The 26,299-nt window shown below is 43.5% G+C and overlaps 2 protein-coding genes and 2 long non-coding RNA genes across 4 annotated transcripts; 2 read left to right on the top strand and 2 right to left on the bottom strand.

The window, feature by feature from the left end:
* The first annotated feature begins 709 nt into the window (after positions 1 to 709).
* On the top strand, positions 710 to 6,910 carry nfatc2ip (nuclear factor of activated T cells 2 interacting protein). Its single transcript, XM_072368786.1, has 9 exons — positions 710 to 805; positions 2,150 to 2,248; positions 2,319 to 2,376; positions 2,441 to 2,579; positions 2,659 to 2,739; positions 3,875 to 4,112; positions 5,096 to 5,240; positions 6,163 to 6,263; positions 6,331 to 6,910. Exons 1-9 carry the CDS (start codon positions 794 to 796, stop codon positions 6,490 to 6,492), a joined length of 1,035 nt encoding a protein of 344 aa, XP_072224887.1. The 5' UTR covers positions 710 to 793; the 3' UTR covers positions 6,493 to 6,910.
* Positions 6,911 to 7,454: 544 nt separating this feature from the next.
* spns1 (SPNS lysolipid transporter 1, lysophospholipid) lies at positions 7,455 to 22,729 on the top strand. The gene is made up of 13 exons (XM_072368685.1): positions 7,455 to 7,690; positions 10,344 to 10,556; positions 10,696 to 10,761; positions 10,902 to 11,038; positions 13,152 to 13,303; positions 14,346 to 14,412; positions 14,493 to 14,635; positions 15,624 to 15,776; positions 15,854 to 16,043; positions 17,417 to 17,482; positions 17,562 to 17,660; positions 22,277 to 22,445; positions 22,518 to 22,729. Exons 2-13 carry the CDS (start codon positions 10,352 to 10,354, stop codon positions 22,586 to 22,588), a joined length of 1,518 nt encoding a protein of 505 aa, XP_072224786.1. The 5' UTR covers positions 7,455 to 7,690; positions 10,344 to 10,351; the 3' UTR covers positions 22,589 to 22,729.
* Positions 22,730 to 23,045: 316 nt separating this feature from the next.
* LOC140273170 (uncharacterized) lies at positions 23,046 to 23,246 on the bottom strand. Its single transcript, XR_011908006.1, has 2 exons — positions 23,191 to 23,246; positions 23,046 to 23,099 (listed from the first exon to the last, which is right to left on the bottom strand). It is a non-coding gene; the product is annotated as an uncharacterized lncRNA (long non-coding RNA).
* A 205-nt stretch (positions 23,247 to 23,451) lies between these two features.
* Positions 23,452 to 23,602, bottom strand: LOC140273169 (uncharacterized). Its single transcript, XR_011908005.1, has 2 exons — positions 23,520 to 23,602; positions 23,452 to 23,481 (listed from the first exon to the last, which is right to left on the bottom strand). It is a non-coding gene; the product is annotated as an uncharacterized lncRNA (long non-coding RNA).
* Positions 23,603 to 26,299: the final 2,697 nt, after the last annotated feature.

Raw genomic sequence — 26,299 nt, forward strand, 5'->3', positions numbered from 1 at the left:
TTTTCCTGGAGCGCCGCCTGCTGGTCAGAAGAGGAACTGCAGCTCCTGTTTTCTGCCTCATCTGTGTTCTGTTCGTAGGTCTTTTTACAGATGTGTTCGTGTCTCTTCTTCACGGTCATTTAAGCTCTTCTACAGTGATGATTTCTGCCGGATCTGCTTTTAAATTCATCCCTTTTGAAATATTTTTAAAGAAAATACGTCATTGAAGGAAAAATGAGAAAAGCAGCACAAGAAAATGTAAAGAACAGTTTAGATAATGTCAAATAAAGAAATCGGTTTCAACATGTGGACTTCTTTTCATTTCTCTGCAGCGTCATCATTTTAAATACACCTCAGTACACAGGTGCTCACACCTGCTGATGATCAATTAATCAGAGCATTGATCAGCAGCACCTGGCTGCTGCTTACCCTCTTAGTTCCTTACTTTCTGTTCACTTACTTTCTGTTCAGTAAATAATGACGGTGGAAAATATGTATTCATCTGAGTTCATCCACTTATTATTTACTAATCTTTACTAAAAAGCTTATTTTGTAAAATAATTATATTCATAATTCTTTATTAATCTTCAGAAAACTGAAAATTGTTTTTGTTTGTACTCTATTCCCAGTTGTTTTTACTTTTTCTCACCTTTTTGTTCCGTTTTTGTGAATCTATTTAAAACAACGTTTACGTAAGCGGCTCCTTCACTGTGAGTCCGTCCTTGAAGGCAACACTAAGCGGGAAAACCCGCGTATGACTCATAAACTCCCACAGTCCTTGAAGGCAGCAGCAATGCGCGGATGAGAAACAAACATGGCCGAAGCGGTGAGTGTTTGACAGATCCGTTGCCGCTTTTATCGATTTAAAAACACTTTATTTGTTGATAATGTCTTAAGTAAGAGACTCGGACGCATTTTGAATGAATAAATTACGAACTGGAGGGAGATTATATGAGCGATGAAGCCACAGAAATGAGTTAATAACTGAATAGAGAGGGAAAACTGAACGTTAGCTCGCTGTTAATTAGCGGTGTTCACACTTTTGATTTCGGACGAGATGAAAGTTAACCGTAGAGAACTCAAACCGGCTTCCAAACCGTTAACCAGGTAACCGAACGTGACGCTGCAGTAACTGCCGCTCAGCTGCTGCACTTCATGGAGTTTAATCCAACACAATAAAGCCGTTAGTTGGGGCGGATTTAACAGTTTGTTCTGCTGTTTGTGTAATTAGGAGCCAGAGATCATCAAATCAGTGCTAAAAGAAGTAAATACTTCTTTAATTAATACTTTAATTCCTCTATTTTTACCCTGCAGTTGTGGATTTTTACATTTCTTTTTCAATCGAAGCCCAAATATCTAAATAATTAGCCCAGAAACATAAGTTTTATCTTGTTTGGACTAAAAATTAAGATTTTCTACTGATTTACTCTTAATATTGAGATTTAAACTGATGATTTTGACCAGTAAAGCTGCTTTTTGTGAACGTTTAGCTGTTTTTGGGCTTAAAAGGCAGCCGTCAGATGTTTTTAACCCACATGAACCGGCAGATTCTGCTGAAAACGTCTCTGAATGTAGGTTTAAACAAACTGAGCTTAATGTGAATCAATCTGGAGCCACTGATGAGGTTAAAAAAACAGTTTTTAAATCACTATTCGGTCCAAAATCCCCATCCATGAAAGGCTGTCTGTTATTTACTCTGTATTTAGCCATTTAAACACTAAATTTGGACTTTTCTTTTTTTTTTAATGTATATTTTTAATAAATTCGACTGATTTACTCTTAATATTGACAGTTAAACTGATGATTTTGACCAGAAAAGCTGCTTTTTGTGAACGTTTAGTTGTTTTTGGCCTTAAAAGGCAGCCGTCAGATGTTTTTAACCCACATGAACCGGCTGATTCTGCTGAAAATGTCTCTTTTAAATGTATATTTTAAATAATTTTGACTGATTTTCTCTTAATATTGACATTTAAACTGATGATTTTGTGACTTTTTAGGCTCGTTTTGTCCCTTTTGAATCAGATTTTTGCCAGATTCTGAAATGTAAAGATGGACGTTTGGTATCAGATGAATTGGCTCCACAGTCGGCCTGGTTCTGGTTCTGGTTCTGGTTCTGGTTCTGGTTCTGGTTGGTGTTTTATCTCTGTGCCGCTCCGGTCTCTGTCCTCAGGTGTCTGATTGTGACGTGCACGCCGTCAAGCTGCCACCGAAGCGCCGCCGCATCCTGGACCCGTCGGCGATCGCGCCCGTTCCCGTTTACTCCAACAAGGTACGGACTTTAGCTGCTGCTGTGGGCGTGTGGATCCACCTGTGTGACGTCATGATGTTTCTGTGCTCAGGTGAGCAGCAGTCTGCGGCTGAAGCCCACGGCGGCTCCGCTGTCCGACCGGACCGCAGGTGAGAACCGGACCACCGGCCGGTTTCTGTTCCCCGTCAGCTGTAAACTGTTTGTTTCCATCAGGCGACGGCGCCGATGACGGTCTGTGGGCGGAGTTTTCCTCGAGGATACCGCCGCCGCCGCCGCCCATCATCACCCTGAGCGACTCGGAGGATGAAGCAGAACCGGAGCAGAGGCGAGGAGAACACACGGAGCAGCGGCTGTAAGAGAAAAGGCTGATCGCTCGCTTCCAGGGGCGGCGGCGGGAAAACGTCTGACTGAGTTTGTTCTGTGGCTTTCAGAGACGACGCTCGCTGCCCGTCGCCTCCCCCGCCTGAGAGTCCAGTACGGAAACAGTCCAGGAAGGTCAGAAAGAAGATCAAGTGAGTCGAGTGACCCGGAGGGGGAGCTGGTTCTGCTCAGTGGCTCAGTTACACTGCGATAACCGTTAACTAACTGTTATTACTGTCGTGCTGCGTTTGGAGCAGCTGGATCTGATGGAGGAAACAACGAGGGGCAAAATCAGAGAAAAAGGGGGAAAAATGTCTAAAGTTTGGGAACATTTCATAGAAAACAGAAAATACTGAACAGTGTGTCCATTGTAAAAGCCTGTTAGCTTAGCATGATAGCATGACATCAATGTTACAGCATCTCAGCAGAAAGCAGCCAGTTCACATAGAGTCCACTGAGCAGAACAAACACAAGGAAACATTTAGCTTTAGCATTTTAATGGAAATCAGTCTGCTTATTAGCAGAGAACATTAGGAAGTTAGCAGAGAACAGAAGGAAGCTAGCAGAGAGCAGAAGGAAGCTAGCAGAGAACAGAAGGAAGCTAGAAGAGAACAGAAGGAGGCTAGCAGAGAACAGAGGGAAGCTAGCAGAGAACGGAAGGAAGCTAGCAGAGAACAGAAGGAGGCTAGCAGAGAGCAGAAGGAAGCTAGCAGAGAACAGAAGGAAGCTAGAAGAGAACAGAAGGAGGCTAGCAGAGAACAGAGGGAAGCTAGCAGAGAACGGAAGGAAGCTAGCAGAGAACGGAAGGAAGCTAGAAGAGAACAGAAGGAGGCTAGCAGAGAACAGAGGGAAGCTAGCAGAGAACGGAAGGAAGCTAGCGGAGAACAGAAGGAAGCTAGCGGAGAACAGAAGGAAGCTAGCAGAGAACAGAAGGAGGCTAGCAGAGAACAGAAGGAAGCTAGCGGAGAACAGAAGGAAGCTAGCGGAGGACAGAAGGAAGCTAGCGGAGAACAGAAGGAAGCTAGCGGAGAACAGAAGGAAGCTAGCGGAGAACAGAAGATGTCCAGCTTTTGATGTAACACATCGTATGAAATGTATGACTCCCTGAAAACAGAGTGAGCTGTCAGACAGGGTTGGACAGAGAGCCACTGTGCTTAAACCAGCTGGTGTTTTCACCAAAGTCTGCCTCAAACATCTCAGAAACACCTCAGAACGTTTCAGATCCTTAAAAAGCAGAATATTTCCCCTTTAGAGCTTCAGAGGTCCGTTTCTGTTTCTCCTCCTCAGTGAGATCAACAGGAGGCTTCAGGCTGTGAGCTCCATCCTTTCCCCGGACCAGCGCAGGACGTCCACACGCCGCCGGGCCTCCCGGGCCTCCCCGCCCCTGGAGCCAGAAGAAGAGGACGACGATGACGTCATCGTGACCTCCGACTCACAGAGTTCACTCTGCAGCTCAGACCCGGTCCGGGAGATTCCCCTGAAGGTCCGCTGCCGAACGGACATCCACAAGATCCCGGTGCTGTCGGTACGTAAGTCCCCAGAACCGGCGGTTCTTCCCTCTGGATCTGAACCGGGCCTGTTGTTGTTGGTCCGTTCAGCTGGAAAATCTGCTTTTTTCATCAGAAACGTTAAGCCTGCTGTGACTGTCACTGTTCATGGAACGATGTCGGACCTTTTGAAGGTGTCCCTGGGCCTTTTGAAGGTGTCCCTGGGCCTTTTGAAAGTGTCCCTGGGCCTTTTGAAGGTGTCCCTGGGCCTTTTGAAGGTGTCCCTGGGCCTTTTGAAGGTGTCCCTGGACCTTTTGAAGGTGTCCCTGGGCCTTTTGAAGGTGTCCCTGGGCCTTTTGAAGGTGTCCCTGGACCTTTTGAAGGTGTCCCTGGACCTTTTGAAGGTGTCCCTGGGCCTTTTGAAGGTGTCCCTGGGCCTTTTGAAGGTGTCCCTGGACCTTTTGAAGGTGTCCCTGGACCTTTTGAAAGTGTCCCTGGGCCTTTTGAAAGTGTCCCTGGACCTTTTGAAAGTGTCCCTGGGCCTTTTGAAGGTGTCCCTGGGCCTTTTGAAGGTGTCCCTGGGCCTTTTGAAGGTGTCCCTGGGCCTTTTGAAGGTGTCCCTGGGCCTTTTGAAGGTGTCCCTGGGCCTTTTGAAGGTGTCCCTGGACCTTTTGAAGGTGTCCCTGGACCTTTTGAAGGTGTCCCTGGGCCTTTTGAAGGTGTCCCTGGGCCTTTTGAAGGTGTCCCTGGACCTTTTGAAGGTGTCCCTGGGCCTTTTGAAGGTGTCCCCGGGCCTTTTGAAGGTGTCCCCGGGCCTTTTGAAGGTGTCCCCGGGCCTTTTGAAGGTGTCCCCGGGCCTTTTGAAGGTGTCCCCGGGCCTTTTGAAGGTGTCCCCGGGCCTTTTGAAGGTGTCCCCGGGCCTTTTGAAGGTGTCCCTGGGCCTTTTGAAGGTCCCACCTGAACAGACTCTGCAGGATGTTCCTCTCAGGTTTGTTTTTATCTGTCTTCTTCGTGTTTCCAGTCGACGCGGTTAAGTGACGTGGTGAACCAGCTGTCCGTCATCCTGAGCGTCCCGCCTCCTCGCCTCCTGCTGCTCAAAGAGGAGGTCGAGCTGCCGACCGACTCCACCGTAGGCAAGCTCGGCCTCGGCATCGCTGACATCATAGGTGAGTCACATGACCTCCGAGCAGTTCGTTTCGGCACTTAAGACCCATTTAAGTATTTAAACACTTCAAATCTGTCCAGAAAGGTTGTTTTTTTTTTATTTCTCAAACTTCCAAGAAGTGTTTAAATAAATGATTAAAAAAACTTCTCATAAAGAAGGGAAAAGAAAGTGGAATTTTTTCTGAAATCATGTGAAAAAGAAGTAAATCCACGTTATTTAATTGAAAAAGTTAAACCTCAGTAAATCCAATCACACTCTGACAAAAAAACTAAGTAAAAACTAAGTGAACCCCTGATCCAGCAGCTTCAGCAGCAGTGTGTGTAAAACTAAGTGAACCCCTGATCTAGCAGCTTCAGCAGCAGTGAGTGTAAAACTAAGTGAACCCCTGATCCAGCAGCTTCAGCAGCAGTGTGTGTAAAACTAAGTGAACCCCTGATCCAGCAGCTTCAGCAGCAGTGTGTGTAAAACTAAGTGAACCCCTGATCCAGCAGCTTCAGCAGCAGTGAGTGTAAAACTAAGTGAACCCCTGATCCAGCAGCTTCAGCAGCAGTGAGTGTAAAACTAAGTGAACCCCTGATCCAGCAGCTTCAGCAGCAGTGTGTGTAAAACTAAGTGAACCCCTGATCCAGCAGCTTCAGCAGCAGTGAGTGTAAAACTAAGTGAACCCCTGATCCAGCAGCTTCAGCAGCAGTGAATGTAAAACTAAGTGAACCCCTGATCCAGCAGCAGTGAGTGTAAAACTAAGTGAACCCCTGATCCAGCAGCTTCAGCAGCAGTGAGTGTAAAACTAAGTGAACCCCTGATCCAGCAGCAGTGAGTGTAAAACTAAGTGAACCCCTGATCCAGCAGCAGCAGTAAGCTGAAATGATGCTTTTCAGCGCCTCACATGTTGTTTCAGCAGCTCAGATTCTTCTTCTGTGCAGAATGTGTCGTCATGTCAGCAGAGGATCAGAGCAGCAGCAGCATCACGGTGCGACTCCAAAGCAAAGACCGCGACTCCTCGCAGGAGTTCACCGTGCACAGGGTCCGTATGTCTTCATCGGCTCGTTTTAGCCGCCAAACGTGCGTCTGACCTCCTCTGTTTGTTGCAGGAGGCGCCGCTCGGCGCCATCTTCTCCCGGTATCTGTCCAGCGTGTCTGCCGGCGCTCAGAGAAACATCCGCTTTCACTTCGACGGCGCCAAAGTGACGGGCGGCCAGACGCCGGCGCAGCTCGACATGGAGGACGGTGACATCATCGAAGTGTGGCTCTGAACCCTGGCGTTCGTTCAGCGGAGGAAGAGAAATGGCGGAAAGTGTTCGTGGAGCAAGTCCACAGTGACAAATATGTTTAAAAGACTATGGTGGAGAAACCAAGTGCGTTTTCTTTCTAACTTTCTAACGGACGCCGGGTGGCATTCGAGTGTTTTAGATGCACCAGATGTGTTGGAAAAGGAGACCAGCTGTGGCCCGGTTGGCTTCGAGCACTGAAATCTGAGAAATAACTTTCAAATTTCTTTTACTTTTGTGCTCTAACTTAGCTAGCCATAGCAGAGTATTGCACTGTCACTGGTCGCTATGGTGATTCCCGCCTTTTTCAGTTGGTAGGGGGAGGGGTGCACTCAGGAAGTTGGAAAAAGAGCCTCAAACAAACTGTGGGAAAGCTGTAAGTCGGATTAAAAGTTCTTGAATTGTAAACAACAAAATCTCGTTCTGTTTTTTTTTTATGAATAAATCTACTGTATTTTATAGCTTTTATGGTACCTTAAAGAGGCTCCTCCCCTTCAAATCTGAAAAGAAATTCAGAACTCAGATATAACAGGAGTTTATGTGGTCACACTGACGGTTTAAAGGAAAACAGGGAAGCCGCTAACAGTGGGTGACAGAAGGGATAAACGTTTTTATTTAAAAATTTTAAATGTAGAAAATAAACTGGGAACATTTTCTGACTGTTTTAGGTTTGGATGACATTATATTATCCAACCTGAAACCTCTGAGGAAATCCATGTAAATCAGAAAACGTACAGGTTCTCTTCTTCTTCTTCGTCTTCTTCTTCTTCTTCTTTGATTTTTAATGGCAGCTGGCATCCTTGGTGTTGCATATGCCGCCATCTACTGGACTAAATTTCTTTCTTTTCTATTTCGTCACGTACAGATTCAGCTTGGTAAACTTCCGTTTATCACTTTGATGAATCGATTTTGTCACGTGACGAGCTGATAAGCAGCTCACGTGAGCGGCGGAGCGGAAGTTGGGTCAGATGTGTCATGGCGGCGGTGCAGAAGTGTCATCTGAGAAGTGTCCGGCGGTAAACTTTTAGCGTTTTAAACAGAAATTCCGGCTCGCCGGGTTCTCGGTTGAACTTTTAACTGTAAATCAACAACATGGGTTTTGAATAACGTTTTTAACTTTGAGTAAGAATATTTGAACGGGCAGCAGGAGGAAAGAAGCGTCATCCCTGATTCATCCTCGCAGGTAAACAACAACAGGCGACTGTTACCCCAGATTAACTGAGCTCCTCTTTACTGGATAAACAAGTAAAACATCTTTGTTGCTTTAAAATTAATATCAAGTCAGAGTTTACAACGGAGTATGTATGGATTCCGCCGTTTTTTGTTTTTTTGGGGGGTTTTTTCACGCCGAACTCCATTGAAATTATTGCACATTTACCGTTAGGCTGCCTTTGTTTATGTCATCCGGTAAAACGAGGCTGTCCGGTATTATCAAGTCACATGTTGGAGGAACGTTTGATTTGGATGGAGTTAAACTACCGCCATTCCTAACTATATTTGTAATAGCGTATTGTATGCTTCGTGTACATTTTAGTTGCATAAAATGTTTGCCGAAATGACCAGATTAAACTGAAAACGGCTTCAAGTAATTTACTGACCTTTTAAAAGCAACGTTACGTTTGTTGCAAAGCAAATTATATAAAATTATTAAAATTCTGAACTCAGCCTGGTGTGGCGTACCTTCTAAAGCGTTTGTAATACCGTTTTTCCAGTGATTTTTCGCTTCATGTACATTTTAGTTACAAAAGGTATTTGGCGAATTTATAAGAAGACCCATAAAAAGGTTTAAGTCATTTCACAGTTGTTTAAAAGCAACGTTACGTTTGTTGCAAAGTAAATCTCATTAAATGGTATGATTTCTGGACGGAGTCTGGTCCGGCGTACATTCTGGAGATGCAGCGGTTTGTAGTATATATTTTCCAGTGAATCTTCGCTTTATTTACAGTTTTAGTTGTATAACAGATTTGCCGAATTTATCGGAAGACCCTTTAAAAAGCCTCGAGTATTGTATCAACAATTACAAGCAATTTTACGTTTGCTTTAAGGCAAATTACGTAAAATGTTAAGAAATCTGAACAGAGTCTGGTTTGGCGTCAATTATGAGGCAGCGAGTTATTTTTAATAGCGGCCGTTTTATTGTTTTCTCGTGCGCTCTCTGCTCGTGAGGCTCAGGACGGAGCTACAGGGCTGTGGGACCTCTGAGGATCTGATCATGAATCTGTGATCAATGATGGTTTGAAACAGGACAAAGGCCAGAACAGCTTGAAATTACTAAATTTGAACTCTTTTCATCTCCATCTTTCTTGGGAAAATATTCGCCTTTTTACATTAGAAATCTGTGTGAGCATTTTAGTGTTAAATCTGAATAATAAGAGATTATAAATAAATGGATGAGAAAAGAAAAGTTTTTAGAAGTAATTTGTCTGTTTTTGGTTATTTTTTGTGTTTTTCTTTTTGATTGGTTTCTGTCTCCTGTGGCAGATTGCGTCTTTTTATGCTGTTTGGTGTCTTTTCTGTAGTTATTTATCACACTTTCTGTCGTTATTTATCACTATTTCTGTCGTTATTTATCACTCTTTCTATGTAGTTATTGATCACTCTTTCGCTGTAGTTATTTCACTCTTTCGCTGTAGTTATTTATCTCTCTTTCCCTGTAGTTATTTATCACTCTTTCCCTGTAGTTATTTATCACTCTTTCCCTGTAGTTATTTATCACTCTTTCCCTGTAGTTATTTATCTCTCTTTCCCTGTAGTTATTTATCACTCTTTCCCTGCAGTTATTTATCACTCTTTCCCTGCAGTTATTTATCACTCTTTCTGCAGTTATTTATCACTCTTTCTGCAGTTGTTTATCACTCTTTCGCTGTAGTTTATCACTCTTTCGCTGTAGTTGTTTATCACTCTTTCTGTAGTTATTTATCACTCTTTCTGTAGTTATTTATCACTCTTTCCCTGTAGTTATTTATCACTCTTTCCCTGTAGTTATTTATCACTCTTTCCCTGTAGTTATTGATCACTCTTTCGCTGTAGATATTGATCACTCTTTCGCTGTAGTTATTTATCACTCTTTCTGCAGTTATTCATCACTCTTTCTGTAGTTATGTATCACTCTTTCTGTCTCGTGGTCGTTTTCTGGCCTGTTTCTTTTCTTTTGGAGGATTTATCTCTCTTTGTATCTTGTTGTTATAGTTATGAGTTATTTTACTTTAAGTTGTGACTTTAGAAGTAAAACTACAAACAGTCGCTTCATGCTGGGGCCCCGGGGCCCTCCGGCCCCTGCATTGTAATCTGTTCATACTCATTGATCTAGTTCATATCTTTCTAATGGAAGGAATTATTGATTCTCAGAGCTGATAAGCAGTTAGAGTCAATAATTCCAGGCATGTGACTGTTGATTTCTGCCTCTAAAAAGGATTTTCTGAGAGTTTGGTATCAGGACGTCTTAATTTAATCACACAGCTGTGCTTTGTTGAACCCAAACAGCTTTGTGAGGCAGCAAAGCTTCACCTCCTCCTCCTCCTGCAGGTCACATGGTCGAGGTTTCAGTCTGTCATGTGTGCTGTCACCGCTTCTCCTTTCGCTGCCTCTTCTTCCTCTTATGTTTTCTTGTGCTGGTTCTTCCTCGGATCTGTCAGGCTCTGCTGAGCCTGATCTCTTTCAGGCTCTGAGCTGATTTTCATGTTAAAACTCGGCTGTGGGAGGAGGAGGAACCAGCAGAGGATAGACGCTGTTGGTCCGATATTCGGCTCCTCTGGGGCAGAAACCGTCGCTCTGCAACAGTAAACTGATCAGAACTGTGTCACTGGTGATGACGCCGGCCTGACTTTCTTCCTCAGCGGCGGCCATGTCTCTGGGCGAGCACACGTCCGACTCGGCGCCGTTCTTCTCCTCCGACAGCGAGGCGGAGGGTCCGGAGGACCAGGGCGGCCCGGCGGCTCAGCAGGAGGAGGTGTCGGCCAGCGGGGTGAGCAGAGTGCGAGCCGTGCTGACCGTCTTCATCCTCTGCTACATCAACCTGCTCAACTACATGGACAGGTTCACCGTGGCAGGTACGCCGCAGCCAATCAGCTGCCTCCGTCTGACCCAACATTAACACGATGAAAGAGTTCATGGAAGCAGTTTCACACTGAGATGTTGAGGCTTTTTGGCTCAGGAACAGTCATTCATACAGTGCTGTTGCTCCACCAGGAGTCCTCCCCGACATCGAGCACGACTTTAAGATTGACGATGGGAAGTCCGGGTTGCTGCAAACAGGTGAGAGCTGATCCAGGATCTGTCAGATCAGCTTCCAGCTCATTAAACACGGTTCTGCTGCGGAAAGAGGACTCGGCTGGTTTATTTAACTGTCATCTCAAAGCTCTGCTGTTCAGCTCTGCTTTCATTTCTCTTGACAGTTTTTATCTGCAGCTACATGTTCTTGGCTCCCGTCTTCGGCTACCTGGGAGACCGGTACAACAGGAAGTACATCATGAGTGTTGGCATCGGGTTCTGGTCCTTGGTGACGCTCGCCAGCTCCTACACGCCCAAAGAAGTGAGTGATGGTTGTTCTGCTATTTCCCTGCATTCGCTAAATGTTTCTGCAGCCGTCTGACTGTCTGGGCCTGGAGCTCAGCATCCGTCACCCTCTGAAACTGAACGTCTCGGTCCGGCAGCTCCTCTCGGGGGGGTTTGGAACTGTTGGAGCCTGAATGGTTTAGCTTTTTTAAACAATCACTGTAGATGTTTTTTATTTTGCACCGATGACGCAGGGCTAAGGCGAAGCTGCACCACCTTCTGTGGTTCGAATATTCTTTGAATAAATGATAAACTGGAATAACGGCTCACTGAACATCGGCTGAAGATGCACAGATGTGTGTAATTTAGTTGGGTTTTTGGTGGTCATTTAGTTGGGTTTTTGGTGGTCATTTAGTTGGGATTTTGGTGGTCATTTAGTTGGGTTTTTGGTGGTCATTTAGTTGGGTTTTGGTGGTCATTTAGTTGGGTTTTTGGTGGCCATTTTGTTGGGTTTTTGGTGGCCATTTTGTTTGGGTTTTTGCTGGTCATTTTGTTTGGGTTTTTGGTGGTCATTTAGTTGGGTTTTTGGTGGTCATTTAATTGGGTTTTGGTGGTCAATTAGTTGGGTTTTTGGTGGCCATTTTGTTGGGTTTTTGGTGGCCATTTAGTTGGGTTTTTGGTGGTCATTTAGTTGGGTTTTTGGTGGTCATTTAGTTGGGGTTTTGGTGGTCATTTTGTTGGGGTTTTGGTGGTCATTTTGTTTGGGTTTTTGGTGGTCATTTTGTTTGGTTTTTGGTGGCCATTTAGTTGGGTTTTTTGTGGTCATTTGTTGGGGTTTTGGTGGTCATTTTGTTTGGGTTTTTGGTGGTCATTTAGTTGGGTTTTTGGTGGTCATTTAGTTGGGTTTTGGTGGTCATTTAGTTGGGTTTTTGGTGGCCATTTTGTTGGATTTTTGGTGGTCATTTAGTTGGGTTTTTGGTGGTCATTTAGTTGGGGTTTTGGTGGTCATTTTGTTGGGGTTTTGGTGGTCATTTTGTTTGGGTTTTTGGTGGTCATTTAGTTGGGTTTTTGGTGGTCATTTTGTTAGGTTTTTGGTGGTTATTTTGTTAGGTTTTTGGTGGTCATTTAGTTGGGTTTTTGGTGGTCATTTAGTTGGGTTTTTGGTGGTCATTTAGTTGGGTTTTTGGTGGTCATTTAGTTGGGGTTTTGGTGGTCATTTTGTTGGGGTTTTGGTGGTCATTTTGTTTGGGTTTTTGGTGGTCATTTTGTTTGGTTTTTGGTGGTCATTTTGTTTGGGTTTTTGGTGGTCATTTAGTTGGGTTTTTGGTGGTCATTTTGTTAGGTTTTTGGTGGTCATTTTGTTTGGGTTTTTGGTGGTCATTTTGTTTGGGTTTTTGGTGGTCATTTTGTTGGTTTTTGGTGGTTATTTTGTTTGGGTTTTTGGTGGTCATTTTGTTTGGTTTTTGGTGGCCATTTAGTTGGGTTTTTGGTGGTCATTTTGTTTGGTTTTTGGTGGCCATTTAGTAAGGCTTTTGGTGGCCATTTAGTTGGGTTTTTGGTGGTCATTTAGTTGGGTTTTTGGTGGTCATTTAGTTGGGTTTTTGGTGGTCATTTTGTTGGTTTTTGGTGGTTATTTTGTTTGGTTTTTGGTGGTCATTTTGTTATGCTTTTGGTGGCCATTTAGTTGGGTTTTTGGTGGTCATTTAGTTGGGTTTTTGGTGGTCATTTAGTTGGGTTTTTGGTGGTCATTTTGTTGGTTTTTGGTGGTTATTTTGTTTGGTTTTTGGTGGTCATTTTGTTAGGCTTTTGGTGGTCATTTAGTTGGGTTTTTGGTGGCCATTTTGTTTGGGTTTTTGGTGGTCATTTAGTTGGGATTTTGGTGGTCATTTTGGTGGTTATTTTGTTAGGTTTTTGGTGGTCTTTTTGGTGGTTATTTTGTTTGGTTTTTGGTGGCCATTTTGTTTGGTTTTGGCGGTCATTATGTTGGGTTTTTGGTGGTCATTTTCTTTCTTTGTCTCTCTGCATCTTGTTTCGATCGTTCTGTGTCCAGTTTTCTTCTTCCAAACATTTCCAAAGTCTGTCTAAAGTCTTTCTAAATATAAACTCGTTTTGTGGTGCTGAAGTGGTTGAATTTCTTTGTCTGGCTGCAGCATTTCTGGGTCCTGCTGTTGACTCGAGGTCTGGTTGGAGTTGGGGAGGCCAGCTACTCCACCATCGCTCCCACCATCATCGCCGACCTCTACGTCAAAGGGAAGAGGACCAACATGCTGTCCATCTTTTATTTTGCCATCCCAGTCGGCAGGTAACGAACACTCTGATTATCAAAGATACTTTATTGTGTCTCATTTTCTGCTGAGTCAGGATCAAATCATTCAAAACTAAAACCACGTGTTATCTGAACTTTGTTTTCTGACATCGTTAAATCGTATCATTGGTGTAATTTATGGTCCTTTTCACTGTCACATGACCTGACAGCTGTTTCTATTTATTAATTTAGTTTTTTTAACGGTTTAGTCGTCCAGTAAATCAGAGGAACGCTCATCTTTCCTTTAAATTGTTTTATATTGTTCAGCTTACTCCTCAGAAACAACAAGATTTTCAGTTTACTGTCAAAATTAACGATTAACTGATTAACTGGAATCTTTTAGGTGTTTAACCTTTTTTCCTGTGACTAAAAGCCCAAATAACCAACGGTTTTAAAGATAAATAACACATTTGTGGCTCATTTTATGACTTTAAAGGGTGGAATAAAGTCATTTTTAGATGTTTTTTTAAAACTTTTGCTGAAAAAGGAGCTGAATCACTTTATGAAACTTAAGATTTGTCACTAAAACTTCAACGATTTGGCCTTTTTCTCTGTTTTTGTCCCTGATATTCACACTAAAAACAGAAGATGAAAGCAGTGACTCATTATTTTTTCAGTCTAAGGTTTGAATCATTTCGTCTTTAGATGATTCACTTCCTGTTTTATATATGCCGCCTTATTTTGTGCTGATCTTATTAAAATGAGCTGAAATTGGGGATTAAATTCCCTCATTTTACAGGAGAAATAAGAATATTTAGATTATTCTCAGAACATTTACCTAAAGGTGACTGAAAGTCCATCTCCTTTGAGAATCTATGAGACTTTCAGGCTGTGAAGATGTAGAATTGATCAAATCTTCTGCAGATTTTAGGCCTTTTTGTTACTTTTGCTGTAAAAAGGCTGAAACTTTAAACCCGTGATGTTTAAGTTGTTCCACTTTGAGATGATTTCCGACCTGTCGGCGGTTTCCTGATCAGGAACCTCAGCGCTTTTACCCACCAGCTGTAGATCTGACCCGGCTCTCTGTTTCCCCCCCCAGCGGCCTCGGGTACATCGTCGGCTCTCAGGTCAGCAACCTGATGAAGGACTGGCACTGGGCCCTGCGGGTGAGTCTGGACTCTGTTCTGATTTCTGTCTCGCCTGCGGTGGCGTTTGTCCTCACCAGCTGCACTTGCTGCTCCTGCAGGTGACGCCGGGGTTGGGGCTGGTCGCCGTGCTGCTGCTGCTGTTCGTGGTCCAGGAGCCGAAGCGAGGGGCGGTGGAGGCCCGACCCGAGCACCACCTGCACCAGACCAGCTGGCTGATGGACCTGCATGCGCTGAGCAGGAAGTAAGCGGTCTCACCTGGTCTGTTGGCGCGTGCTGTGGTCTGTTAGCGTGTGCTGTGGTCTGTTGGCGCGTGCTGTGGTCTGTTAGCGTGTGCTGTGGTCTGTTAGCGTGTGCTGTGGTCTGTTAGCGTGTGCTGTGGTCTGTTAGCGTGTGCTGTGGTCTGTTAGCGTGTGCTGTGGTCTGTTGGCGCGTGCTGTGGTCTGTCGGCGCGTGCTGTGGTCTGTTAGCGTGTGCTGTGGTCTGTTGGCGTGTGCTGTGGTCTGTTGGCGTGTGCTGTGGTCTGTTAGCGTGTGCAGTGGTCTGTCGGCGCGTGCTGTGGTCTGTTAGCGTGTGCAGTGGTCTGTCGGCGCGTGCTGTGGTCTGTTAGCGTGTGCTGTGGTCTGTTGGCGCGTGCTGTGGTCTGTCGGCGCGTGCTGTGGTCTGTTAGCGTGTGCTGTGGTCTGTTGGCGTGTGCTGTGGTCTGTTGGCGTGTGCTGTGGTCTGTCGGCGTGTGCTGTGGTCTGTCGGCGTGTGCTGTGGTCTGTCGGCGTGTGCTGTGGTCTGTCGGCGTGTGCTGTGGTCTGTCGGCGTGTGCTGTGGTCTGTCGGCGTGTGCTGTGGTCTGTCGGCGTGTGCTGTGGTCTGTCGGCGTGTGCTGTGGTCTGTTGGCGCGTGCTGTGGTCTGTTGGCGCGTGCTGTGGTCTGTTAGCGCGTGCTGTGGTCTGTTGGCGCGTGCTGTGGTCTGTTGGCGCGTGCTGTGGTCTGTTGGCGTGTGCTGTGGTCTGTTGGCGTGTGCTGTGGTCTGTTGGCGTGTGCTGTGGTCTGTTGGCGTGTGCTGTGGTCTGTTGGCGTGTGCTGTGGTCTGTTAGCGTGTGCCGTGGTCTGTTAGCGTGTGCCGTGGTCTGTTAGCGTGTGCTGTGGTCTGTTGGCGTGTGCTGTGGTCTGTTGGCGTGTGCTGTGGTCTGTTAGCGTGTGCCGTAGCTGCTGCTGACCTGTCTGCCTCCTCTGCAGCCGCAGCTTCGTGCTGTCCACCTTCGGCTTCACGGCGGTGGCGTTTGTGACGGGCTCCCTGGCGCTCTGGGCTCCGACCTTCCTCTACAGAGCCGGCGTTTTCACCGGGGAAAAGGCTCCCTGCACGGAGGCTCACTGCGCCTCATCGGACAGGTGATGTCACCGCCCAGACGCCGCCACGCTGCCATTAACCAGGCGGGAAACTGATGTCTGTGTTTCTCCCGCCGCAGCCTGATTTTCGGGATCATCACCTGCGTCACAGGGGTGCTGGGCGTGGCCAGCGGCGTGCAGGTGAGCCGGCAGCTGAGGAAGAAGACGCCCCGAGCCGACCCGCTGGTGTGTGCTGCCGGTCTGATGCTTTCTGCTCCCTTCCTGTACCTCGCCATCGTCTTCGCGCAGGCCAGCACCATCGCCACATACGTGAGTTCTCAGCCCCGCCTCCTCGCCGCAGCCCCGCCTCCTCGCCGGATTACACCAGAGTCCCTCAAACCTTTTCCTTTTCTCAGGGTCTTTCCCAGTTCATTAAAACTCAAATGAAATCAATGAATTTCCTGATTTAGCAGCAGATTTTGGTTTGTTTAAACCCTGGATGTGAATAATTAACTCACCTGATGCTCAGAGCTGATCCTGGATCTGTTGGCTTCAGATCTCCAGTAAACTGTTTCATATTCAGAACAAGGAGCAGCACAAACCTGTGGATGAAATAAAAGAGTTAAAACTGATCCCTTAAACCATAGGTGTCAAACTCTGGCCCGCGGGCCACATTTGGCCCGCAGTGTAATTATATTTGGCCCGCGAGGCAATTTCAAATGAATATTAGAGCTGACCCGCCAGTGTTATTATATAACACCGCATTCACCGCTTATACTACAAATCCCATAATGCTCTGCTGTTGTTTTGGTTAGCACAGAGGCAGGTACGCCCCTCCTCTGTGTCAGTAGCATCTATGCTAGCGGTCTTCTTGTGCCCCCCGCCTCTCCCCCAGACCACACTTTGACCTCAAACCACAGCTGTCACTGTTACCTACCAAAAAATGGCCAAAAGAAAGGCAGAAAATAGAACTTTTCTGGACAGGTGGGAGACAGAATATCTGTTTATGTAAAAGACAAACCTGTTTGTCTTGTTTGTGGAGCCAAAGCGTCAGTAACTAAGGAGTAACTAAGGAGTAACTAAGGAGTAACTAAGGAGTAACTAAGGAGTAACTAAGGAGTAACTAAGGAGTAACTAAGGAGTATCCAAGGAGTATCCAAGGAGTATCCAAGGAGTATCCAAGGAGTGACTAAAGAGTGACTAAAGAGTGACTAAAGAGTGACTAAGGATATAATATCAGACGACACAATGAAACGAAACACCAGGACAAATATAAGGACCTGGACTCAGCTCAAAGGAGCCAGAAAGTAAAGGAGATGAAAAGAGGTTTATGTTATTTTATTTTCACATTTATTAGCCTGTGTAAGAAGCTAATTTTGACATAAATCAGAAGGCTGCAAACAGAAAGGAGGCATTAAATTTTTATTTAAATTTAATTTAATATGCCATTGATATGTTTTTATTATTATTATTGTTATTATTATTAATTTCACACCCCTGGACTTTAAAGTAATATAAGCCTTGCTGGTTCAGTATTCGTTGTTAAATCTAAACTTGTTGGGTTCCATATTAAAAGGTTAATTTGTTCAACCTCGGCCCGCGGCTTTGTTCAGTTTAAAGCTTCGGCCCCCTGTGAGTTTGAGTTTGACCCCCCTGCCTTAAAGCAAACATGGTGTCACCTTGTTTCTTTCTTGTTGCCTCAGGTCTTCATCTTCCTCGGGGAGACCTTCCTCTCCATGAACTGGGCCATCGTGGCTGATATTCTGCTGGTGAGAGACTGAAACAAACTCTTTTGCTTCACGTTGGGCGTGCTGCCGCCTGTTCTCATGACATCACTCTGTTTCTCAGTACGTGGTCGTTCCGACGCGGCGCTCCACGGCCGAGGCGCTGCAGATCGTCATCTCGCACCTGCTGGGCGACGCAGGAAGTCCGTACCTGATCGGCGTGGTAGGTCTCCGTGGATGGAACAAGTATTAATCTGTGGAGGGAACAAGTATTAATCTGTGGAGGGAACAAGTATTAATCTGTGGAGGGAACAAGTAACAAATATTAATCTGTGGAGGGAACAAGTATTAATCTGTGGAGGGAACAAGTAACAAATATTAATCTGTGGAGGGAACAAGTATTAATCTGTGGAGGGAACAGATATTAATCTGTGGAGGGAACAAATATTAATCTGTGGAAGGAACAAATATTAATCTGTGGAGGGAACAAGTATTAATCTGTGGAGGGAACAAGTATTAATCTGTGGAGGGAACAAGTATTAATCTGTGGAGGGAACAAGTAACAAATATTAATCTGTGGAGGGAACAAGTATTAATCTGTGGAGGGAACAAGTAACAAATATTAATCTGTGGAGGGAACAAGTATTAATCTGTGGAGGGAACAGATATTAATCTGTGGAGGGAACAAATATTAATCTGTGGAGGGAACAAGTATTAATCTGTGGAGGGAACAAGTATTAATCTGTGGAGGGAACAAATATTAATCTGTGGAGGGAACAAGTATTAATCTGTGGAGGGAACAAGTATTAATCTGTGGAGGGAACAAGTATTAATCTGTGGAGGGAACAAGTAACAAATATTAATCTGTGGAGGGAACAAGTATTAATCTGTGGAGGGAACAAGTAACAAATATTAATCTGTGGAGGGAACAAGTATTAATCTGTGGAGGGAACAAGTATTAATCTGTGGAGGGAACAAATATTAATCTGTGGAGGGAACAAGTATTAATCTGTGGAGGGAACAAGTATTAATCTGTGGAGGGAACAAATATTAATCTGTGGAGGGAACAAGTATTAATCTGTGGAGGGAACAAGTAACAAATATTAATCTGTGGAGGGAACAAGTATTAATCTGTGGAAGGAACAAGTATTAATCTGTGGATGGAACAAATATTAATCTGTGGAGGGAACAAGTATTAATCTGTGGAGGGAACAAGTATTAATCTGTGGAGGGAACAAATATTAATCTGTGGAGGGAACAAGTATTAATCTGTGGAGGGAACAAGTATTAATCTGTGGAGGGAACAAATATTAATCTGTGGAGGGAACAAGTATTAATCTGTGGAGGGAACAAGTATTAATCTGTGGAGGGAACAAATATTAATCTGTGGAGGGAACAAGTAACAAATATTAATCTGTGGAGGGAACAAGTATTAATCTGTGGAGGGAACAAGTAACAAATATTAATCTGTGGAGGGAACAAGTATTAATCTGTGGAGGGAACAGATATTAATCTGTGGAGGGAACAAATATTAATCTGTGGAAGGAACAAATATTAATCTGTGGAGGGAACAAGTATTAATCTGTGGAGGGAACAAGTATTAATCTGTGGAGGGAACAAGTATTAATCTGTGGAGGGAACAAGTAACAAATATTAATCTGTGGAGGGAACAAGTATTAATCTGTGGAGGGAACAAGTAACAAATATTAATCTGTGGAGGGAACAAGTATTAATCTGTGGAGGGAACAGATATTAATCTGTGGAGGGAACAAATATTAATCTGTGGAGGGAACAAGTATTAATCTGTGGAGGGAACAAGTATTAATCTGTGGAGGGAACAAATATTAATCTGTGGAGGGAACAAGTATTAATCTGTGGAGGGAACAAGTATTAATCTGTGGAGGGAACAAGTATTAATCTGTGGAGGGAACAAGTAACAAATATTAATCTGTGGAGGGAACAAGTATTAATCTGTGGAGGGAACAAGTAACAAATATTAATCTGTGGAGGGAACAAGTATTAATCTGTGGAGGGAACAAGTATTAATCTGTGGAGGGAACAAATATTAATCTGTGGAGGGAACAAGTATTAATCTGTGGAGGGAACAAGTATTAATCTGTGGAGGGAACAAATATTAATCTGTGGAGGGAACAAGTATTAATCTGTGGAGGGAACAAGTAACAAATATTAATCTGTGGAGGGAACAAGTATTAATCTGTGGAAGGAACAAGTATTAATCTGTGGATGGAACAAATATTAATCTGTGGAGGGAACAAGTATTAATCTGTGGAGGGAACAAGTATTAATCTGTGGAGGGAACAAATATTAATCTGTGGAGGGAACAAGTATTAATCTGTGGAGGGAACAAGTATTAATCTGTGGAGGGAACAAATATTAATCTGTGGAGGGAACAAGTATTAATCTGTGGAGGGAACAAGTATTAATCTGTGGAGGGAACAAATATTAATCTGTGGAGGGAACAAGTATTAATCTGTGGAGGGAACAAGTATTAATCTGTGGAGGGAACAAATATTAATCTGTGGAGGGAACAAGTATTAATCTGTGGAGGGAACAAGTAACAAATATTAATCTGTGGAGGGAACAAGTATTAATCTGTGGAAGGAACAAGTATTAATCTGTGGAGGGAACAAGTATTAATCTGTGGATGGAACAAGTATTAATCTGTGGAGGGAACAAGTATTAATCTGTGGAGGGAACAAGTATTAATCTGTGGAGGGAACAAGTATTAATCTGTGGAGGGAACAAGTATTAATCTGTGGAGGGAACAAGTATTAATCTGTGGAGGGAACGAATATTAATCTGTGGAGACGTTTCAGGTTTGAAAGACCTGCAGGAAGCAGCTTTCTGACACAAAAGTAGTAAAATTTATGGTCCTTTTCACTGTCACATGACCTGACAGCTGTTTTTATTTATTAATTTTAACGGTTTAGTCGTCCAGTAAGTCAGAGGAACGCTCATCTTTCCTTTAAATTGTTTTATTTTGTTCTGCTTACTCTTCAGAAACAACAAGATTTTCAGTTTACTGTCAAAATTAACAAGAAAAGCAGAAACTTTTAGGTGTTTAACCTTTTTTCCTGTGACTAAAAGCCCAAATAACCAACTGTTTTAAAGAGAAATAACACATTTGTGGCTCATTTTATGACTTTAAAAGGTGGAATAAAGTCATTTTTAGATGTTTTTTTTTTTAAACTTTTGCTGAAAAAGGAGCTGAATCACTTTAAGAAACATAAGATTTGTCTCTAAAACTTCAACCATTTGGTCTTTTTCTCTGTTTTTGTCCCTGATATTCACACTAAAAACAGAAGATGAAAGCAGTGACTCATTATTTTTTCAGTCTAAGGTTTGATGAATCATTAAATTTTTAGATGATTCGCTTCCTGTTTTATATATGCTGCCTTATTTTGTGCTGATCTTATTAAAATGAGCTGAAATTGGGGATTAAATTCCCTCATTTTACAGGAGAAATAAGAATATTTAGATTATTCTCAGTACATTTACCTAAAGGTGACTGAAAGTCCATCTCCTTTGAGAATCTATGAGACTTTCAGGCTGTGGAGGGAACAAATATTAATCTATGGAGACGTTTCAGGTTTGAAAGACCTGCAGGACGGCAGCTTTCTGACACAAAAGTAGTAAAATGGAGCTGATACGACTTCAAACATGCTGAATAATTCCCAAAAACACAAGAAGAAAGCACATGTTGAAGTTGTCTTTCCTTCTCAGACCTTCTTTAAGCTGCTAAAACCAAGTTAACTAAAGTCGAGCTTTAACCACTCAGACCTCAGTAACTGCTCAGAGCATCTAATTAAGATGTTAAAGGACCAAAGTGAAATATTTTATCAGCCAAAATCTGCAGATGTTGTTTTGATTTTGAGATATTTCATCATCCTCACATTGAAATCAGGCCACATCTGTTTTTAACAGCAACTGTTGGAGTTTAGAGAAGCTACGGCAGTTAAAACAGACGATAACGCTTCGCTCAGACTCGCTGAGAGAGGAAAAACTAACCTGAGCCATCCCTAACTATAAGCTTTATCAGAAAGGACAGTTTCAGCCTGATCTTAAAGGTAGAGAGGGTGTCTGCTTCCTGAAGCCAAACTGGCAGCTGGTTCCACAGAGAGGGGCCTGATAACTGAAGGCTCTGCCTCCCATTCTGCTTTTAGGGGCCTGATAACTGAAGGCTCTGCCTCCCATTCTGCTTTTAGGGGCCTGATAACTGAAGGCTCTGCCTCCCATTCTGCTTTTAGGGGCCTGATAACTGAAGGCTCTGCCTCCCATTCTGCTTTTAGGGGCCTGATAACTGAAGGCTCTGCCTCCCATTCTGCTTTTAGGGGCCTGATAACTGAAGGCTCTGCCTCCCATTCTGCTTTTAGGGGCCTGATAACTGAAGGCTCTGCCTCCCATTCTGCTTTTAGGGGCCTGATAACTGAAGGCTCTGCCTCCCATTCTGCTTTTAGGGGCCTGATAACTGAAGGCTCTGCCTCCCATTCTGCTTTTAGGGGCCTGATAACTGAAGGCTCTGCCTCCCATTCTGCTTTTAGGGGCCTGATAACTGAAGGCTCTGCCTCCCATTCTGCTTTTAGGGGCCTGATAACTGAAGGCTCTGCCTCCCATTCTGCTTTTAGGGGCCTGATAACTGAAGGCTCTGCCTCCCATTCTGCTTTTAGAAACTCTGGGAACCACAAGGAAACCTGCAGCCTGAGAGCAAAGTGCTCTGTTGGGGAAATATCCAACTGTGAGATCTTTAAGATGTGATGGAGCTCGGTCATTAAGAGCTTTATATGATGGTTGGAACCTTTTCCTCTTCTTCCTCCTCAGGTGTCCGACTCTCTGAGGAAGACCGACTCCTTCCTCTGGCAGTTTCGCTCCCTGCAGCTCTCTCTGCTGCTCTGCTCCTTCGTGGCCGTGGTGGGCGGAGCTTTCTTCCTCGCCACAGCCCTCTTCATCGAAACGGATCGCAATCGGGCCGAGAACCACGTTGCTACAGGTGAGACGCACCCGCAGGTGGTTGTTTGTTTGGTCATGTGACCCAGCTCACACAAACCGCTTCTCTTCACAGATGACGAGCCGATCGTTGTTCCAAAAAGTGGGCGGTCCACCCGGGTGCCGGTGTCCAGCGTTCTGATCTGACCTCAGGAACCCGCGGCTGGTCGATCTCACCTGTGGACGACCTGCGGAACAGACTCTTTCCTTCTACACTTTTTACCCTCCTCGCTTTAACAACTCCATGAAACGCCGTCGGATTCAGCCGCATCGTATGTGTCGCCTGATGATGTCACCGCCTACGATCAGCTGCTCACAGGAAGTATCCACCAAGTTTTTTTTACCAAGGAGAATCTTTATTAATCACTTTAATAACCAAGCATTTGTATATCTAAGCTCATTTTAACAAGGACAAAGACTCCTCATAACCTCAAGAACCTTCGTGAAGCTTCGGAAACTTTTGTGAACCTTCGTGAAGCTTCGGAAACTTTTGTGAACCTTCGTGAAGCTTCGGAAACTTTTGTGAACCTTCGGAAACTTTTGTGAAGCTTCGGAAACTTTTGTGAAGCTTCGGAAACTTTTGTGAAGCTTCGAGAACCTTCGGGAACCTTCGTGAAGCTTCGAGAACCTTCGGGAACCTTCGTGAAGCTTCGGGAACCTTCGGAAACTTTTGTGAACCTTCAGGAAGCTTCAGGAAACTTTTGTGAAGCTTCGAGAACCTTCGTGAACCTTCGGAAACTTTTGTGAACTTTCGTGAAGCTTCGTAAACTTTCGTGAAGCTTCGACGACCTTCGTGAAGCTTCGACGACCTTCGTGAAGCTTCGACAACCTTCGTGAAGCTTCGTAAACTTTCGTGAAGCTTCGTAAACTTTCGTGAAGCTTCGTAAACTTTCGTGAAGCTTCGAGAACCTTCGTGAAGCTTCGGGAACTTTTGTGAACATTCATTAAACTTCGAGAACCTTCGGAAACTTTTGTGAACCTTCAGGAAGCTTCAGGAAGCTTCAGGAAACTTTTGTGAAGCTTCGGGAACCTTCGTGAAGCTTCAGGAACCTTTTGTTAAGCTTCAGGAACCTTCAACCTTCCCCACCGCCAGAGTCTGTTTCACCCCGTTTTTAAAGCTTTTTGAGGAGCAGGACACCATTTATTTTCAGGACAAACTCTGGTCGTGTTTTTTTAATTCACCTGCAGGTTTCATGTCAGCAACGGTTCTTATTTAAGAAAAAACACTTCTAAATGAATGTAAACCTCAGATTATTTTAGTGTATTTTTTTGTTAACTATTAAATGAGATTTAACTTGTCAGATGTTTCCTTGTTTGTTCTTTCTGAATGAAATTAAATGAAATTCCCGTGACCCGACCCACGGGTTAAGGGGGTTTATATAATGGATGGATGGATATTAAAAGTGAAACTTTATTGTTTTTGTTCAAACTAAATCGATAAACATAATTAGATACAGAATTTCTTTTTTTTTTTTAAGTGAAAAGGTGAGTTTTTCAGGATGTTTTAATGAGTTTTGATGCTGGAGTCGCCTGTTGGCCTGTGATTGGTCCAAAGTGTTTGTGATGTCACAAACTGCTGCGGGTTTAAACTTCGGTATTAAACAGACTCTTATCATCGATTTTACCCCGCAGAGATTAAATAAGGGAAAACTTCCGTCTCGGAGCTGCAGAACGAAGTCGAAACTTTGTGACAAAGCTTCATTTAACCTTATTCAAGGTTTAATTATTTCTTAAATTATTATTATTAAATTGTTTGTTTGCTAATCCAACTTTTCTCTCTCTGCCGCCTTCACAAGAGTCAATAAAGTCTGTCTTCGTGTCATTAAATCTGTCCATGATTCATCAAATAAACTCGCAGGAAGTGACAGAAACCTCAGATTTTCCTGCTTCTGCTGCAGTTTATTACTTTTATTATCTCTGTATTAGTCTGACTTTTACGTCATTTATCTACAGCTAACTAAATGTTGGGTGTAAAACTGGACATTAAATCACTTCCCGTTAAACATGAAAACGTTTTTTGCTGCTTTCGATTGAATCCTGGGACCGAACAACATATCTCTGATTTCTGGGGAACAGAAAGTTTCAGGATGAAGTGAAATCCTCAAACTTGAGTCTCTTCCTGAACTCATTGTCACATTAATTTAAGTAGATGTGGAAGATTCTTCAGACCATGAATAACGATTATAAAAAGCCTTGTTTTCTTGAACAATGGGACCAAGCTCTGCTCCACCTGCTGTCGCCACCACCCGACTCCTCGAGCCTCTCTGTGAGCAAAGGTAACCACCGAACTGCTTTATTCGTTCCACACCACAAGCTGGTTTCACAGGTTATGAGCAGAACTGTTGCAGTTTGATTCGGTATCAGCAGCATGAAGGTGTCAAATAAAACAAAAGGGAGTGGGCCCAGGATGGATCCCTGAGCAGCACCTTTGGTAAAGACAGACTCATCGTTCCACACAGCGAGAATTTCTTTACTGTCCAAGGAGAGAAAAATGAGTCAACAGGTTAAAAAGGTTTCATTTGACCTGGACCAGCTGGTTCTGATGTCTAAACGTTTAATCCAGATTGACTCCAAAATAACCTGGTTTCACACTACTTTAGAACTTTGTTTACAACCCAGTTTCAGGCCATTTGAGATTTGTTTTGGATTAGCAGTCTTGAACTGGGTTTTTTCAGGATTATTTTGGACTGGTTTTGAACTTGGTTTCAGGATTATTTTGGACTGGTTTTGAACTTGGTTTCAAGATTATTTTGGACTGGTTTTGAACTTGGTTTCAGGATTATTTTGGACTGGTTTTGAACTTGGTTTCAAGATTATTTTGGACTGGTTTTGAACTTGGTTTCAGGATTATTTTGGACTGGTTTTGAACTTGGTTTCAGGATTATTTTGGACTGGTTTTGAACTTAGTTTCAGGATGATTTTGGACTGGTTTTGCACTTTGTTTCAGGATTATTTTGGACTGGTTTTGAACTTTGTTTCAGGATTATTTTGGACTGGTTTTGAACTTTGTTTCAGGATTATTTTGGACTGGTTTTGAACTTGGTTTCAGGATTATTTTGGACTGGTTTTGGACTTGGTTTCAGGATTATTGGACTGGTTTTGGACTTGGTTTCAGGATTATTTTGGACTGGTTTTGAACTTGGTTTCAGGATTATTTTGGACTGGTTTTGGACTTGGTTTCAGGATTATTTTGGACTGGTTTTGAACTTGGTTTCAGGATTATTTTGGACTGGTTTTGGACTTGGTTTCAGGATTATTTTGGACTGGTTTTGGACTTGGTTTCAGGATTATTTTGGACTGGTTTTGAACTTGGTTTCAGGATTATTTTGGACTGGTTTTGGACTTGATTTCAGGATTATTTTGGACTGGTTTTGAACTTGGTTTCAGGATTATTTTGGACTGGTTTTGAACTTGGTTTCAGGATTATTTTGGACTGGTTTTGAACTTGGTTTCAGGATTATTTTAGACTGGTTTTGAACTTGGTTTCAGGATTATTTTAGACTGGTTTTGAACTTGGTTTCAGGCTTGAATCTGGGCTGCATTTCAGGTTGAACTGGTTTTCAACTCTGATTTTGTCTTCTTAGTTCATTTATAAAGTGCCAAATTACGACAAATGTCATTTTAAGGCACTTAAGTAATATAGTCCAATTCAAGACAATTGGAATTCAATTCATTGTAATCATAATCCCATGAAAACCAATTAATTAATTTAAAAATAATCCAATTTATTCATATAGAGCCAATTAAAATAATAATATCCTAGCTAAGGAAACCAACAGATTTTACTGTCTTCAGACTAGTTTTAAACAGTTTTTGCACCAGTTTTGAACCTTCAGATGAGGTTTTAGACAGGTTTGG

Source organism: Leuresthes tenuis, unplaced genomic scaffold (assembly GCF_036924035.1).
Source record: "Leuresthes tenuis unplaced genomic scaffold, fLeuTen1.0.hap1 SCAF_17, whole genome shotgun sequence".
Lineage (NCBI taxonomy): Eukaryota > Metazoa > Chordata > Actinopteri > Atheriniformes > Atherinopsidae > Leuresthes > Leuresthes tenuis.

Coding starts and splice junctions, on each gene's coding strand:
- spns1 (XM_072368685.1), top strand. CDS start 10,352: ATGTCTCTGGGCGAGCACACGTCCGACTCGGCGCCGTTCTTCTCCTCC. Junction 10,762..10,901: donor GTCCGGGTTGCTGCAAACAG/GTGAGAGCTGAT, acceptor TTCTCTTGACAG/TTTTTATCTGCAGCTACATG. Junction 11,039..13,151: donor GCTCCTACACGCCCAAAGAA/GTGAGTGATGGT, acceptor GTCTGGCTGCAG/CATTTCTGGGTCCTGCTGTT.
- nfatc2ip (XM_072368786.1), top strand. Junction 2,377..2,440: donor GCTGTCCGACCGGACCGCAG/GTGAGAACCGGA, acceptor TGTTTCCATCAG/GCGACGGCGCCGATGACGGT. Junction 4,113..5,095: donor ACAAGATCCCGGTGCTGTCG/GTACGTAAGTCC, acceptor TCGTGTTTCCAG/TCGACGCGGTTAAGTGACGT.